Consider the following 18,265-nt stretch of genomic DNA (forward strand, 5'->3'; position numbering starts at 1 on the left):
GCCTACTTTAGAAGGGATTTTTTTGAAAACCAATATCCTGTTTGTAATTTTTAAAACGCAGCTACATTAATATTTGTTATGTAGGAGAAGTCTAATATTTTTAAAGTTTAGAACTAAACTTTAAAACTTTGTATTTAGGATGTTATTACAGAGAAATGGTTAACTGTAAAGACATGCGCCTTGAAAGCTGGATAGAATGTTAATCTCACAAGTACTATTTTTTTTGTACTTTTTTTTTATAGGAGTTCGATTTGCCAACATATAACACCCAGTGCTCATTCCATTGAGTGCTCCCCTCAGTGCCCGTCACCCAGTCACCCCAACCCCCCGCCCACCTCCCCTTCCGCTACCCCCTGTTTGTTTCCCAGAGTTAGGAGTCTCTCATGCTTTGTCACCCTCTCTGTTATTTCCCACTCATTTTCTCTCCTTTCCCCTATAATCCCTTTCACTATTTCTTATATTCCCCGTATGAGTGAAACCGCATAATGATTGTCCTCTGGTTGACTTACTTCAGTCATCTCACAAGTACTGTTAGGAATTTGCCTGAAGATTGAATAATTTCCAAAAGATAGTTGAAAGTATTTGTTGACTACTTGGGCTAATCTGTAAGGCTTCTTCTCTAGTATGCACATATGAAAAATACAAGAAAGCTCATCACCATTTTATTCTACTAACATCTAGATTTATAAAACATTAGCTAGAAGGTATTAGTGTCTAGTATTTTTAAATTCTACATAAATGTAATATATAACTTACTTTGAATATTATTACTATACTTTTATGGGAAAGCTTTTTTTCTTTTCATGTGATTATTTTCTTTTTTATGTTTTTTATTTGTGGGAAATTATTATGTATATAATGAAATGCACAGAACCTAAGTGTACAACTCAGTGGGTCTTCAGAAATGCATATCCCCATGAAACACCATTCAATAACATATAGAACATTTCCAACTCCCACTGAAAACTCCCTTGGACAGCCACTCTCCAAGGCAACACTGTCCTGATTTCAGTCAGCAAAAGCTATGGCCAATTGTTCTTGAGTTGTATGTACTCTTGAATGTCTGGTCTGTTTCTTTCAACATAATTGCAAATTCATGTTCTTGAGGGTTTCGGGTTTTTTTTTTTTTTTTTACTATTGAGTAATTTTCCATCATATGAATATTCCATTATTTGTGTGTCTGTTTTTCTGGATATGTAGGTTCTAAACTAAGTATGTTGAATAAAACTGCTATAGATATTTTTGTTTAAATCTTTTCTTGTAGAATGGGTCATAGTCTAGATGTATGTTTGTGTTCAAGAAACTGACAGTTTTCTAAAGTGGTTGTCCTATTTTAAATATATACCTAACAGCAATATGTGAAAGTTCTAATTCCTTCTCAGTATCAGCAGAATTTGGTGTTAACAGTCTTTATAATTTCAGACATTCTAGCTCATGTAAAGAATTTCTGTCTCATTATTTTTAAGTCTTATTTTCATATCAGTGATGATTAATGATGTTAAATCCTCTTTCTATGAGTTCGACTGTTTTAGATTCCACACTTTATCTTTCTGTGTCTAGCTTAGTTCACTTAGCATAATGATTTTAAACCTTTCTTCTTTTCAAGTATAATCATTTATACTGATGTCTCCTCCTGACAATTTTACATAAAAAATTTTGGCTTTTTACTTTCAGATAAAAATATTTTCTAATTTCCTTTGCAATTTATTCTTTGAGCTATGGTTACATAAACATGTTTAATTTCTAATTATTTGGGATTTTCTAGATATTCTCATGTCATAAATTTTTAATTTATTGTCATTGTCAGAGAATTTATCCTTAAGACCTAATCTTTAAAAAATTGTTGAGAAATTCTCTATGGCTCAGCATATGATTTATAGTGTTGAATTTTTCTTCCATGAGCACTTGAAAATAACGTATATTCTTCAATTGTTGGCCATAATGTTTTCTCTATTAGTTCAAGGTGTTTGCAGATATTTTGCAGATCTATATCCTTACCACCTTCCAGCATAATTATTCTATCAATTATTGAGAAAGGAATGTTAAATATCCCACAATGATTGTGGATTCATCTGTTCCTTCTTTCAGTTCTGTCACTGTTTGGTTCATGTCCTTCAAAATTTGTTTTTTTAAAACATGTGCATATTTGTCTTCTATCTTTGGGAATACTCTTTGTCTTAAAAGTTCCTTTGTTTGATATCAATATAGGCACATGCTCTTTAGTTTATTGTTTGCATCATGTATCTTTTTCTATCCTTACTTTGAATTATTTATATCGTATTTAAATTGTATGCCTGGTGACAGCAAAGTATGCCCATGTGGACAGCATCTAATTGGGCCTTTCATTTTTATTTTGACTGACAATATCTGCTTTTTAAATGGAGCATTTAACCCATTTATATTTAGAGTTATTATTAATTTTGTTGAATTTAGTTCTAATGTTTGTTATTTGTTTTGTCTTATCTCTTTTTTTAGTTCCTCTCCTGTTTCTTTCTTGCCTTCCTTTAGGTTAATTGAATAATTTTAGCTATTTTAATTCATCTGTTGTATTGTTAGCTTTTTGTCTTATTCTTTTTAGTGGTTGCTCAAGGGGATTACAATAGATTTTTTTACTTTGCCATAGCTACTTAATATCATACAGCCTCACATAAAATATATGAAATTACAGGGGCACCTTGTTGACTCAGTCGGTTAAGCGTCCCACTCTTGATTTTGGCTCAGCTCATAATCTCGGGGCTGTGAAATCAAGCCCCAGGTTGGGCTCCATGCTGGGTATGGAGCCTGCTTAAGATTGTCTCTCTTCCTCACCCTCTCCTCCCCCCCTGCCCCCACTCTAAAAAAATTTATATATATATATATATATATATATATATATATATATATATATATACAGTTCCATGTAATTGCCATACTTTGTGCTATTCATGTCATTCATTTGATATCCATATATTTTAAATAATTTACATATATGTACAATGTAAAGTCCACAATTTATTGTACTATTTTTACTTACAGAGTGAGCAGACATCTAAATAGAGAAAAGATCACATATCTTTTCTATGTAATTACTGGTTTTAGTGCTCTTTATTATGGTATCATTTCATCCAGTGCCATACATCTAGTGTCATTTCCCTTTAACTTTCTTAAGACTTTCTTCTAGTTCAGATAGGCTGACTTCAAATTCTCTCAAATTTCATTTACTTAAAAATAGATTTATTTTGCTTCCACTTATGAAAAAATTTTTCACTGGATATAAAATTCTGGGTAGGTAATTTCCCTCTACTTTCCCCCCAAGTATTTTTCCCCTTAAAGACATCACTCTTTTGTCTGTGATACATGTTATTTTCTTCTGGCATTTCTCAGGATCCTTTATCTTTTCTTTAAGGCAGTTTGTCAATGATATGGTTAGTGTACTTTTTGTTGCATTTGCTTTGCTAAGGGCTCATTTAACTTTTTGTATTGGTAAACTAATATTTTCCTGAAGTTTGAGAAATTTTTGGCCATTATTTTTTCAAATATTTTTCTTTCCTCTTCTATCCTATTTTGACACTCCAATTATATTCTCTTGATATTATCCTTTCAATTTCTGAGGCTTTATTAAATTGTTTCACTTTTTTTCCTATGTTCATCAGATTGGAGTTCTGTTGATGTTTTACCAAGTTTATTGACTATCTTCCGCCATTTTTACACTGGTGTTGTATAAATCCAGTGAATTTTTCATTTCAGATGTATCTTTAAGTTCTAGAATTTTTGTTTAGTTCTGTATTTAATTATCTCCATTTCTCTGCTGAAATTCCCTATTTGGTTTCTAATTATGATTGTGTTTTCTGTTAAGTCAAATTTAAAATATTTATATAGGGATCCCTGGGTGGTTCAACAGTTTGACACCTGCCTTTGGCCTGGGGTGCGATCCTGGAGTCCCAGGATCGAGTCCCGGGATCGAGTCCCACATTGGGCTCCCTGCATGGAGCCTGCTTCTCTCTCTGCCTCTCTCTCTCTCTCTCTCTCTCTCTCTCTCTCTGTGTGTTTATCATAAATAAATAAATAAATAAATAAATAAATAAATAAATAAATCTTTTAAAAAATAAAATAAAAAAATAAAATATATAGTTTGAAATTCCCTTTCTTCTGATTTGTCCACCTGAATTATTCTGTGATCTCTTTCTATTGAGCACTTTTTCCTCCTGAGTGTGAGTCACATTTTCCCATCAGTAGTAATTTTCCTACTTGCCCAGTAATTTTTAAACTTATACTGGACATCATTGGTGATGTATTGCAGAAACTCTGGATTTTGCTATCTTGCTCCTAAGAGTGTTTGGTTTGTCTTCTAACAGACTATTAAATTACTGAGTGGTAATTTTGTGAATGTGTGGTTTTGATTTCTCCATTATTTACAGAAGAAATCCTTAACCTGGAGATGTGGAATAAAGTCAAATGTATGGCCATTTAGGATTTTAATACAAGGCCTGTGCCACCTATCAATCCCTTAATTTAGTGGAATTGAAACTCCAAATTCTGTCTCCTTTGCACTGGGAAGCAACAAAAATTTCTACTCAGTTTTGCATCTGTATCTTTCCACTGTGTTCCTCAGTGTGTCCTTCATACATGTACACTTAAGAGATTAGCCAAGGATTGTAGACCCAGAATTTAGGTCTAACCCCTCTTTGGCTCCCTCCTTCTCCAGCTACATTGGCAATCTCATATGCCATTCCATAATACCTCAAGCAAAAAGCTGATTGTATGTTTCTTTGTTTCCTCCAGGATGTGTAGTTGTTATCTGCAGGAGAATTAGTCTGATAAAAAACTATTGCTATACCATCAGAACAGATCCTCAACCTTACTACTTTTGGGAATTGGAATATTTTGATATGAATTTTCAGCTGCTTCTGCAAAATTATTTTTTGCATGATTTTGACACCTCTAGTCATACTGAACACTTTTATATAAAATAGCCTTACTGATTTTTTTGTGATAGGCACACAGAAAGGTGGTTTACGCTGCTATAACATACATGACTCTAAAATAAACAGTATATATTTTCATTCTTAAAAATATTTTGGCAATCGGGATTTTTCTATTGGTTACTTTATTTTACAGAGTCCCTAATCTCACCCCATCCTTTCATCCTTTCTCCTTTATTGATTGTTTCTCTTTCCATCTCTCCTTTTGTTTCTTCTCTCTCCCTCTGTGTGTGTGTGTGTGTGTGTGTTTGTGTGTGCACATCCACATGTGTGTGTTACAGAATCCTGGAAAACTCCAAATTCTTCTCTTTCTTTTATAGAGCCTTCCCCAAACTTTAGAACTAGGACCCCTTTTATATATTTTAATCTATCAAGGTTTTCTGTACAGCTACAATCTTAGAAAATAGGAATGGTTTCAGGTAGCATTGCATTACAATCAGCATTGGTGACACCTTTTCATCAATCAACATTTGGTAGAGCACTGGCGATGTTTTCTTCTTGAAATCTGTGCACACATCCATTCATTCATTTGTTCACTTATTCCTTTATTTGTTAAACAAATATTTCTCAAGTATCAATATATGCCAGACATTATTGGCTGAGTTTTTTTATTATTTATTTTTCCCATTCTGCTTCACTGCCCATTAACTACTAACTTGACAGAGGCTAAGTTTTTCATCATCTACTGTTGTGATACTATATATACAAATATTCCCCTTAAATGTTAATTCACTCTTATGATTTCCAAGCTTATATATGTTTATTTATCCCAAATTGGCTTTTCTTGACCTCTTAGGCTAACCAAATATTCTCCTCCTACAATATCTCTATTCATGTTAACAAGATATGAAACTAATATGTCATTTAGTCATATCCATTCTCAAGCAAATCCCCACAAACCAATATATCTTTCTCATTTCTTCATTAGTGTCTATGATTCAATTTCATCTCCAGGTGTTATAGGGTTGTACTTAATAAACAATTAATTCTGCTATGTAATTACTACCCAAAGAACTACTTCTGATAAATGATTTCAAATCAAAGTTGTCACTTTTGATGGACATTTTTGTCAGATGGCTTGGTATATAGAGATGTCAAACTACTGACTTTATAAAACAAATCAACTCACTTTCCCTCCAAACAGAAAATATATAGCCCATTTTCTTTGCAGCATTCTCCAAAAACAAAACAAAAGTTTTAGTGAGATATTTTTATAAATAAGTTATGTATTCATCAATACTTGATTTAAGCACTAATATTATTATATTATAGACACTTTAAAAATGTTTAGGAAACTTTGTCCTGCATATAGATACTTTGCCAGTTCTCTTTCATTCAAGTGGAATATTTAAGTTGACTTTATCTGGCTCACCAATAAAAGAGTGTGTCAACCCAAATTCCCAGTTTCATACTACCACCTAAAATCATTTTTAAATAGCGTATTTTGATAAATTCTAGCCAAGTTACTCCAAAATCTATCTCTATATTAAACTAGACTGCTAGAGGGAAGAATGTCTGAACTGAATAATTAGAATCTCTGAAGAAATAGTTTTGCAAAAACATGTTTGATAGTTATTCTGTTCACTCACATTGAGAGACATTGTAAGAAAGAGCCAAGTTAAAGATACTTAGCATTTACTATGTAAGGATGTTGTTGAGGATATTGTTCATTAAATTACATGACAACCTGTTTATTTGATTTTTTTTTTGCGAGAGAAATACATCTTTCATCTCAGAACCAGAGATGCATTTTCTTGTTTATTTGTCTTTATTTATAATCACAAAAGATTTAAAGTCTTGAGTTTTTCCTTTGTATTATTTTCTGTAACATAGAGCTGAGTCATAGCCTACCTCTAGGAAGTATACGTGTACATTATATCTATTGACCCAATTTCTGGGTTCATTCCATATTTTACTCCTATATCCTTTCTGCCCAGTAAATAAGCACATTCTGCTGACATTCTTTGCCTTTTTACAAAACTCTATTTCCTAATTATTCTTGTTATTTTAATCTGCATTGCACTGCATATATACAACATCTAACCAGTTTCTATCAAATTCTACTTTTCCTAATAACTAGCTACATGGAGGCTCAAGTTTTCTTTAAGTTTATATTTTACCAGTTAATCTCTGTTGATTGTTCTCTATTGCCTAATAGAGTTTATGTAATCACCTAAACTCACCTCTTAAACTTTCAGTGCCTTTCAATAATACACTTGATGGACTCCTCTTTTTTTCTTATTACTCATTAAACCTTCTTTTCTCCAGTCTAGTATACTTTCCAGATCTTGACAATTTGTAGTTAGTTATATCTCTCTCATACTTAATGTACTTAAACATCTTTTCTTCCACGTATCTACTGATTCCTAATTGTTCTTTCAGATTAAAGCCCCCAGATATTCTCTTTCCTTGAAACATTTCTTTAAGCATCACCTATTTGTGGTGGTTTCTATTGGCTTAATTACTTTTCAGATATATATGAAAAGCAGCTTATTCCGCAAGACTTATAATGACTTGCCTACACTGTTCAATGTGAATGATCAGTAAATGTTATTAATTAAATTCAAATTAGTGCAAAATTGATATCTGCTATGCTGAAATTGTTTTTTTGCACTCAACTTTGTAGGAATTTCTATTTTTATATTGATTCATATTACGTTAGTATTGATAAACTGATTTTTATTTGTATATGCTCAGATCATATATTAGTACCTTGTGTTTCTAAAAGGATTGTAGATTATTTAAAACTAGTAGAGGCAAAATATTCTTAATAAACTTGGAAACATTATGTTGGTACTTTTTAAAGGTTCATATATATAAATTATTAATATAAATGTTCAGGCATCTGTTTTGTTTGAAATAAAGTACATCTGTGGTTGAAGATAAAAATATATAGTCATAAAGAAAGAGTTAAAGAAATTTGGTCTTCCATGTTAGTATGCTTAATCAGGTCAGTGAGAAGTTAATACAAACCACTGTAAGAATCCTATCATGGGATGTTGGCAACTTCTAATAATTGATATTCGAAGTTTAGAGAATAATTACACTTCATACACACTTTCATCTTCTATGTGGAACCTACTAAATAGTCACTAAAATCTGACAAGCACTTAAACCTAAAACAAATTTCACTTATATAGTTCTACAGGCTTGCATTTCAACTATGATGAAAGTATTTTACAGATAAGAATAATTTATGAATAAAAATGTAATTTACGGAATACCTTGCCAGTGAATGTTGATCGCTTCATCACAGTTCAGTCATGTTTAGAAAATCTAAGCAAGCTGTGTGATTACTCCAGGAAGCATGGAATGATGTGTTCAAATTAGTACCATCTGTGGATAGAAAAAAATTGAGGTTTTTAGTCATTCTTAAAGAATGGAAATCTGATTCTCCATGCTAAAATGAGTGTAATCCTTTTTGTATCTGTAATTCAATAGGGCAGTTGCTTTGAAATAGTCTAGTTCAACACACAGTTCATCAAAAGAGAAGATACTACATATAAATGCTGGTCTTTTCTGAATGCCACTGAGGTATCTTTGTTTTAAAAAATTGTGTATGAGTTATGCTAATATATTTGGCTTCAGATTAGATTTATTTCTGGTTTATCTTTCTAAATACATTGGATTGGAAAATGTGGCCAAAATTTTGTACCACTTGAAAACCAAAGGACTGTTTATTCATATAGTCAATACTTATTGTGTGCCCATATGTGCCAGACACTGTGTATCTGTGCAGGGTCCATCATTATGCCTGTCACATGGAAGGCAACTCAATTGCTGATACTCTTCCTTTAGTCAGGCTACAGATAATTCTTCTGTTTCTTTGTCAGGTTAAAGTACTATCCTTTTAGACTTTTTTTGTTTTGTTTTGTTTTCTGCAATACTTATTTGGAAAACGCAAGAGCCTGTGGACCAGTATTGATCTGCCGAAAATTTTTATAGGTAGCAAGTTTTGCCATTAAAGTCTTCATTCCTAAAATCTTAACACTGGAGTGGGGAAAAGTTGGTCATGGAACAACCACGGGCAATTTGTCATCCTTTCTGCTGAATTGGAGAAAGGGTCGTTTCTTCTGCCTTCTCCAGTTCATTGGATAACTAACGCATCCCATTTTCTTCCCACTTTTAGTTGCTTAGTAAACCCTAGGTTGAAGTTGAAACATGAAGTGGTGTTTGTTGGTGGACTCAAAAGAGGGAAATGTCTGGATCATACTTCCTGGCTCCCACTGGGAAAGAGCAGAGTCTATCGTTTTAATGCAAATGAAAAGTCTGTATTAAACTTTTCAAATATCCCCACTGCACTTTATATCCTCACTGCGCTAAAAATCTTGAATCTAGTCCAGAAGGCTCAACATTATCTGATTCTAGCCTACACCTCCAGCTTTCTATCTTCCTATCCATCCCTTGTGGATGCTGCTATGTTCCTAAAGTGTTTCTAATGTGCCGTACTCTTTTCCCCTCAGAATCTTAACACATCCTCATGTTTTTCATCTGGGAAGCTAATCTTATCAGTTCTCTGATTAAATTAAAGCCTTTCTTGACCATCTATCTAAATGAAATCTTAGTTCCTAGAGATGTCTTAGACTGTTTATCTTGTTGGCTTCTTCCAAGCCAACAATGGGTAAATTCTTGTACATCAACTCTGTTTCTTACTTAAAATATGTTGTTTCTTCTTTTGTAATGAGCCAAAGAAAACTCTGTTTTTAAAGGACTCAATCAGGTCCTCTGGATAATCTTTCCCTATTTTATTTATTATTTATTTTTTAAAAGTCTTTATTTCAATTTCAATTAACATACCATACAACATTAGTTTCAGGTGTACAATATAGTGATTCAGCACTTCCATACAACAACTGGTACTCATTACAAGTGCATTCCTTAATTGATTTGGTTTCTTAATTACAGATGAAAATTTTTTCATATCTGCACCTATATCAGGGCTTGGTTGAAAAATTGGATGAAGATGAGTATACAGGGGCCAGGAATCTTGGGGGACATGTACCTACATAAAGGTTAGACATAAAAAGACAAATTGACCAAGATCATCTCTAAACTTCCTTCAAATTATGTTTCTGTCGTCTTCTGATTCATTTGCCAGTTCCATGAATTTAACTACAAAAATAAGTCTAAAATGTATTTCTTACTGCTACCAACGTATTTCTTTTTTTTTTCTGAGCATACCTAGTAGTCTATAAATTTGTCTCTTTTCCTGTAGTGTAATTACCAGACTAGGCTTGATAAAATGTACTTCTGGACATCTCATCTTGACACCAAAATAGCTTTCCATTGCCTGATAAACTGTAAGTTCCCCTAACACAGTATATCCTCAGGTTATTGTGTAGCCTTTCTCTTTGTAATTGCCAATGTGGCCTATAAATCATAATTGAACTTGACTAGATCACATTACCCTCTCTCTAAATCTCTACCTTAACAATCATTAAATCCTATCTCACATGCCACCTTTTCTCTTAAGACTATTCCTGAACCCCAAGATCATTCATGTCTTTGATTTGGGTTAGAATATTTTGAAAATTTGTCTTATCTTGGTCTGAGTTCAGACTTAGTGGCTGAGAGACTTGAATAAATTCTAGAAATGCTACTTTTTATCGAAATTCTATTTTTTAATCAATTCTAAAACTGATTCCTCTATAAGGTAAATTTTCCTTTAAAAAACTTTTTCTCGAATTGCTTTTCTGCATAACTAAAACCAGAAGAGAAGGTATGTTGTAGGCAGTGTATCAGGTATTCAGTTTGTAATCTACTTTAAAGGTTAATGTTCAATTAAATATGCTAAGATTTGATTATAAGTGTTAGTAATGGAAAATAGAGTAATTGAATCTGATCTTATGACTTTCAGTTATCTGCTTCTTGTTTTCCATTGCATTAGACATTTTCTTTTCTTCCTGATTTAGGCAAATATATGTGCAATGTCTATAGATAATTTAGTAAAAATTTAAGAGGAAATTTAAATTTTTAACTAAAGTCTAGACGTTTTTACAGGACTCTAGACTCATGTATCGATCTATCTGACATCTCTTTCTGGATATCTGGTAGGCATTTCAAAGTTAACATGCTCAAAATAAATTCTTAATCACCCTCCCCAAAGCTTACTCCTTCGACATCATCTTGTTAATAATGACTTCATCCTTCTGTTTGCTCAATCCAAAATCTTTAGAGCTTTCCCTCTACTCTCTCTTTCCTTATACTCCACATGTCACACATCAGCAAAGCCTGCCAGCTCCCCTTCAAAATATGTTCAGTATCTGATGCTTCCTTTCATTTCTGCTGCTGTGATCCCCATCACGTCATCATGATCTGTTGTGTTGACATTGCAGCAGCCTACTAATTGCTCTCTCTGTTTATATCCTTATCTCCCTTCAATCTATAATCAGCACAGTTCCTTGGCTTCCTTGTTATTCTTCAAATATATCAAGCACAGTTCCAGCTTAGGGCCTATAATTATGCATTTTCCCCTGCCAGGATGTTCTTTTTTCAAGTATTCCCATGATTTGTTCCCCCACCTTCATCAGGAACTTCATGTCTTCTAATCAATGAGGCCTTCTCTGATTAGTTAGTTAAAAATTTCAAAAAATAAAAATAAAAAAAAAATTTCAATATCTTTGGATCATCTCTGTCTCTTTCTTCCATTCCTTATTTCCCTCCAAGACACTAATCATCATCCAAAATGTGATATACAATACTTATACTTTTATTGTAAATAACTATCCTGAATGTAAATTACACAAGGGCATGAACTTCTATTTGACTTATTCATTGTTTACCCAGCAGATACAATAGCACTTAGCACAAATTAGGTGTTCATTAGATATTTATTGAATCTTGAATTAATATGGTACATTTAGGAATGAATGAGTTATCTAACTCATTTATTTTCTTATTTTTAAGTGTTATTATTACCATATCATTTTTATGAATTATGTAATTTTCATACAAGTCGTTATCATTCTATGTCTTAGTCTTCTGAGCAAAAGCCCTTGCACACACTCAGGGAAAGACATAGTTGAAAAAAGTGCTTATCTCACTTCATTGTTCTTTCATATTACTAACTGTAAGGTGCTTATATTATGTGTTCAATAAATGGTTATCATCTTGAATCCTTAACACCAGGCTCAGAGCCTCACACACGGCATGCAAATAGTAAACCAGTGGTTAATATGAAATCTAATAAATTAGTCCAAGTAGGACCATGTGATTGTAGATGATATACAGATACCTTTGTGTGTGTATTATCAGTTTGCCAGATGATGTTCTAGAAAGTGTTTTGTCAAATTGATTGGTCACTTGGTTTTGTCAATTTAAAATATATGCAAGATATAAAAAATCAAAGAGTTATATAAATTATTAATTCAGCTAATAATATTGTTTATTTAGAATTATTGTATAATCAACATTTACTATATATCAGATGTATTTGTGTCCATCTGAACATTTAAATGTAAGTATGTCTTTCTTGGGAACTGAATCTTAAAACTCAGACAATACCCAGGAGAGTGCAGAAGATTAAATGAGCATATAACTTTCTTTTCTACTAGTGTTTATATATGAAGCCAAAGTAAGTTTACCTGAGATTCGGATGAGTGATTCTGGGAGCAAAATTGAGCATTAATCAAGTCACAGTTGTTTTGTCCTCTACCTTTTGAACTGGTGGCCTCCGAAGAATAATCTTAAGGTTCTGCCCATTAAATGTGGTGATACTAATCTAAGGGCAGTTGTAATAAAAAATTGCCATTAGGTGCATAATAAAGAAATATTTTTGAATCCATTTCTCCCTTCTGTTTAACAATTTTCGGTAATTCTAATTGTTTTCCATTTTTCTCCTTTGTTTTTTAGTTCCCAGTGTTCCCACAAATATTACTTTTTCTAATGTTCAGGCCACTAGTGCAACATTAACATGGATGAGACCTGACACTATTTTTGGCTACTTCCAAAATTACAAGATAACCACTCAACTGCGGGCTCAGAAATGCCTAGAATGGGATTCTGAAGAATGTGTTGAATATCAAAAAATTCAATACCTTTATGAAGCTGACCTAACTGAAGAGACAGTGTATGGATTAAAGAAATTTAGATGGTACAGATTCCAAGTGGCTGCTAGCACCAATGCTGGCTATGGAGATGCTTCAAATTGGATATCTACACAAACCCTTTCTGGTCGTAAGTATTATCTTCTATATATGTTGACACGTTTGCATTCAAGAACAAGCCCTTCGAATGCTTTTCCACAGATCACTCAAAATATAGGTAATGATTGCTCTTGCAACTTTAGTTTTATATTTTAAAACTAACTAGATACCCTACTTGCTTAGACATCATTAATCGTAATTAGCTAAATAAATTTCTATTGCTTATCCTGAACACTATCTACATGGAATTGTAGTGGTTTCCATGAAAAGGAAATAAATAAATATATTTATTTATGAATATAAATACATTTATATTCATGAATATAAATATATATATACTGATATCTATTAAATTGATGATTTTTACATAATATAATTTTGTGTAAAATCACTGAACATGAAAATTACTAAATTAGTGTATTAACCAATGCATATAATAACATTTGTTTTTAATTCAATTGAATCCCAGTGGGAAATTCAATTTCAGATATTATTAGTTAAGGCTTTTCTCAGACTTTCAGAGTTGACCAAGGACTTAGAGTCTTCCCTTGCAATAAAGCATTATGGGCCTCTCTTATAGGCTGTATTATATATATAGCCTATATATATATAATTATATATATATATATGTATATATATATAAAAATTATTATTATATATTATTAGGCTATACTGATTGCCACTGAGCACTCTTTGTTCATGCCTACATTTTCCCTTAATATCTGCTCTGATGCTCTGCTGCTTTTAGGCCAGACTTTACAGCCTTTTCAGTGACTTTAGGCACACACACATACACACACATGCACACGACACAGCTGAGACAGATCTGGCAAACAGCTTTTCAGCTTGTGCTTTATATCCATATAACATTCTGAGGCAAAGAAATACCAATGGTTCAACTCCTAGCTTGAGATGTGAAGAAGGAAAAAAACACAGAGAAGAAATAAAAAATAGTTTCTGATCATTATTTTGCCATCTACACATCTTTATGGACTTTTGTTTCCAAGAAAGAGCTCTTTAAATACTTTTCCATAGAAATCATTCAAAGTGTGGGTAAAAATGCTATTGTAACTTTCGTTTTATAATTTAAAACTAACTGGTTACACTACTTGGTTAGATAACAGGATTAACCATGAGTAGGTAAATTTCTGTTATTTATTCTGAACACTACATAGAATTGTAATGGTTTCCATGAAAAACAAATAAATTTCAAATCAAGTCCTACAAGCCAGAGCTCTGAGGAATGTCTGCACTGCCTGAAATACCATTTCCACCCCAAGCCATCCTGAGCAAATTTCAGGTTGGCCTGGTTACCCAGCTCAGTACCATCCCATGTAAACCATCCAAAGAGCGACCTTATGTTACCATTCTTTTATCTTAATCAAGATTGTTACTAGATTATTCCTTTCAGATTCAAATCACATTTTCCTAAAAATTTTTGGTATCTATAAGTAAACACACACACAGATTTTCAGTGATAAAAAGGTGCTGTTGTAGGCCTTTGTAGATAGAGAAATAAATGTAGTACTAAAGGCTTTATATTTTACATCACAAACTATATTCCCAGGAGTACCCTAGTATAATTTTTATGTAGTAAATTTCCAACCAATATTTGTTCATGCAACTCAACGTTTGAGATAGAATCCAAACAACTCAGCTTTCAACACATTATCACCTCTCCTCCTTGTAGCACTTTGACTCTTAGTTTCTGTAATCTCTGCCCTTCTTGTTTTTCTCTTATCTCCCTGATAGCTCTTTCTTAGTTTCCTTTTCTCATTCCTTTTTTAAATGTAAGTATTGAAGTGCCCAGATATCTATATTTGTACATTTTCTATATCAACACACAGCCCCTAGGAGATCTTACCTTGAAGTGACCTTATCCTGCCCTATGACTTTAAAGTCTGCTGATACAGTGATTATTCTCAAATATTTGTTTCTAGTTCTGATTCCTCTCTAGAACCTCCCTAGGTTACTATATTTGCCTGATCAACTGACATCATTCGACATGTGTATCACATATATCTTTCAAAATTTAATGTGGTCTAAACACCAAACCTCTCATCCTCCAATCTACTCTATCTCAGTAAAGGCACCACTACTCATCTGGTTACAGAAAATGAAAATCTAGGCCATGTTCTTTTCCTTCTCAATTCTTGCCAATGATTTATTTAAACGGTGCCATCTAAACATGTCCCTCCATTTGCACTGCAATTGTACTAATCCTATCCTTCATTACTATTACCACTGCATTAACCTAACTGACCTCCTGAGCTTCCCGGGCTGATCTTTCTAAAACTGAATCAGATGATGTCACTTCCTTGTTTAAAGCCATCTGATGAATTTCCATTGCTTTAGAATAAAATTCAAATTTCTTAATATGATTAACAAAGTCCTGCATGACCTGGCCCTTACCTAACACTCCTAACCTCATCCGTAACTACTTTCCCACTTATAATTACTCACTCTCACACCGGACACTTTTTTCTGTTGCTTGAGCACACTAAACTCCCAGGCCTTGGGCCTTCCACACACTGTTCCTTTTGACTGGAATGTTCTTTGACTTCCATCTCTGTATAAACAGCTTTTTATATAATGTGTATGCCTACTTAAATGATTCCTGCTCAGAATGGATTTCCCTGACCACCCAATTTAAAATAGCTTTGCCATCTTTTTCTAGAATATCATGCTATCTTAATGAGCATTTACAATTATGTAATAGCTTTTCTTTTTTATTTTCTTGTTTTTAGAATCTGTCTTAACTATTGCTATTTCTCATTGCCTAGAGAATGCTGCCTGTTAAGAGTAGGTACTCTATAAATATTTCCTAAATGAGTAAAACTTGAATAGTAAGCTAAAATGGGTAGGGGAGAATAAACTGTTTTCCAGTTCAGGCAATACTGAGGATGATGGTGCCATAACACAGAAAAGGAAAAAAAAAATGGAAAACTCAAATTTGGATTGGGTTTAGTCAGTATGGTTATTTTAAACCTATTGGTTTTGAGAAGAAATAAGTATTCTAATCCAATTAACTAGAAAAGAGAAAGAAATACATGCTCGGAAATATGAATGTAGGAAAAGCTAGGGATTTTAATTTAGTTCCATCAGCCTGGAAAATCACAAGTGAAGATTTGATTAAAAAATTGGACACTGATGGGGTGGTTAAGCGTCTACCTTCCACTCAGGTCATGATCTCAGGGTCCTGGGATGGAGTCTGCTCCTCCTGCTGCCTTTCCCTGCACTGTGCATTCTCTCTCTCTCTCTCTCTCTCTCTCAAATAAAAAATAAAATCTTTTAAAAAAATGGGACACTGACTGAATGGATAAACTTTAGAGTCCTGGGGCAACTGGAAGTTAACTGAAGAGGTACTATAATGAACGAAGCAGGCTGATGTAACGCAATTGGGAATGGTGGAAACTGTGACAAATTAACAGAGATCCTGCTGTCTAAAGGCTTATTACTCTCCTATAGACAAGAGGACAGTTTTTAGAGAAATAGGAAATTTAGATTTTTTATGTGAAAACACTGTTTCTTGCTTATGACAATCTTTTTTAAATTTAAAATCATTTAGTAGTTCAAAATAAACACATCAGGAGCCCAGACCTGGCCTGTGGATGGCTACTTTGTAGCCTTTAGTTAAAATAGACCTTCTACTGCACAGACCATCCAAGGATTCAGACACAGGATTCCCATCCTACTCCTTAACATCATCTTACTTGGATAGTACCTGCTTTTACCTGCTATAGTGAGCCAGCAAGTGGGTTTTTTGAATGCATCATCTCTTTGAGCACTCCAGATATAATGATCAATGTTCAATTAGCATAAAATGACAACATGATTAATTCAGAATCTGCTCAATGAAACTGCGAAGTTGAGTTTTTAAAGAATCTCACATTCTTAAATTAAAATTTAGGAATTTTTCCATTTGAGTGTCATTGCTTCCAACCTAGTCTCCCTTCCTTCTTACCCCCTTTTTAGGTGTGTGATCAACTCACTAGAATTTGGTTACTTTCAATTTCCTACTATTCCATTTTGCTCATTTTGGTCTAAAGGAAATATGATAAAGTATTACAAACTTTTCACAATCAGTGTGGGGTTTTTTTGAGCATTATTTTCCTAGTTTTACCAGTATGTCTCCCATTGTCATTGGTGGTTGGTTGGTTGGTTGGTTAGTTCTTGGTATGATAGAGAAAGTAATCTTGGCTTCTCTTCACCCCAGTTTCCAGGTCTTGACTAATCCACAGAGCACCTCTCTACAAAGTACTAGTTTGTCTTTTATCTGGTACTTTCTTACTCTCTGAATCTAGTAATTCATTGCCACAATTTGAATTCACTATCAGACAATACTTGAGTACAGAAGATATTTATCAATATTTAAGTAGGTTGTCTATACTACTCCTATTCCCTTTCTCTTTTTTCCCCTCTGCTTGAGAGCTAATTTTCTACTCTGTTGTTTATCAGTAGGATAATAAAAGTTTTCCTATTTTAGTTCCAGAGAATACATGGAAAGTGCCTTTCTACCACTGTGATTAAGAGAGAAAAGTAAAAAAGTTTATATATTTCAGAATTTGTGACAACATACATATGATTTTTCTTGGCATTTGCAAACTTACTAGCTTTTCATTTGAGTATTCTTTGGGGATAATTGTGTAAGTTATGAGAATGAGTTGATTACCCCTTTTTAGTCTTAGGAATTGAGAGGACATATATACACACACACTATATACACACACACATTTATATCTGAATTTCATAATTGTACAGTAAAGGAAAATTATATTTATTATATTAAGCCCAGGAGAGATAATCTGAAATTGCATTTGATATGGAAGAAGGAAAGGGGTACCTGGGTGGCTCGGTGAGTAAAGCATCTGCCTTTGGCTCATGTTGTGATTGCAGGGTTCTGAGATTCAGCCCCATATCCCCGCATTGGGCTCCCTGCTCAGCAGAGAGTCTGCTTCTTCCTTTCCCTCTGCTTCCTTCCCCTGGCTCATGCTCTTGCTTGCTCTCTCTGTCTGTCTCTCAAATAAATAATTAAAATCTTTAAAGAAAGAAAGACACTATACATATTATTGCCAGATAATATATATGATGAACTAACTAATGTATAATATAAGAATAAAATAAATTAGGGGCACATAGGTGGCTCAGTAGGTTATGCAT

General features: G+C 33.3%; 1 protein-coding gene across 7 annotated transcripts in view; it reads left to right on the forward strand.

Moving 5' to 3' along the window:
- Nucleotides 1-18,265, forward strand: part of PTPRQ (protein tyrosine phosphatase receptor type Q) — a 208,709-nt gene that overhangs the window by 94,804 nt on the left and 95,640 nt on the right. For all 7 annotated transcript variants that reach the window (XR_008666689.1, XM_055342067.1, XM_055342066.1 and 4 more), the window contains one exon: nucleotides 12,813-13,136. Coding sequence is in view for 6 of the 7 variants with exons in the window: in XM_055342067.1 (XP_055198042.1) it covers nucleotides 12,813-13,136 (324 nt within the window). In the remaining variant the exon portion in view is untranslated. The remainder of the gene's footprint in view (nucleotides 1-12,812; nucleotides 13,137-18,265) is intronic.

This window comes from Nyctereutes procyonoides, unplaced genomic scaffold, assembly GCF_905146905.1.
Source record: "Nyctereutes procyonoides isolate TBG_1078 unplaced genomic scaffold, NYPRO_anot_genome, whole genome shotgun sequence".
NCBI lineage: Eukaryota > Metazoa > Chordata > Mammalia > Carnivora > Canidae > Nyctereutes > Nyctereutes procyonoides.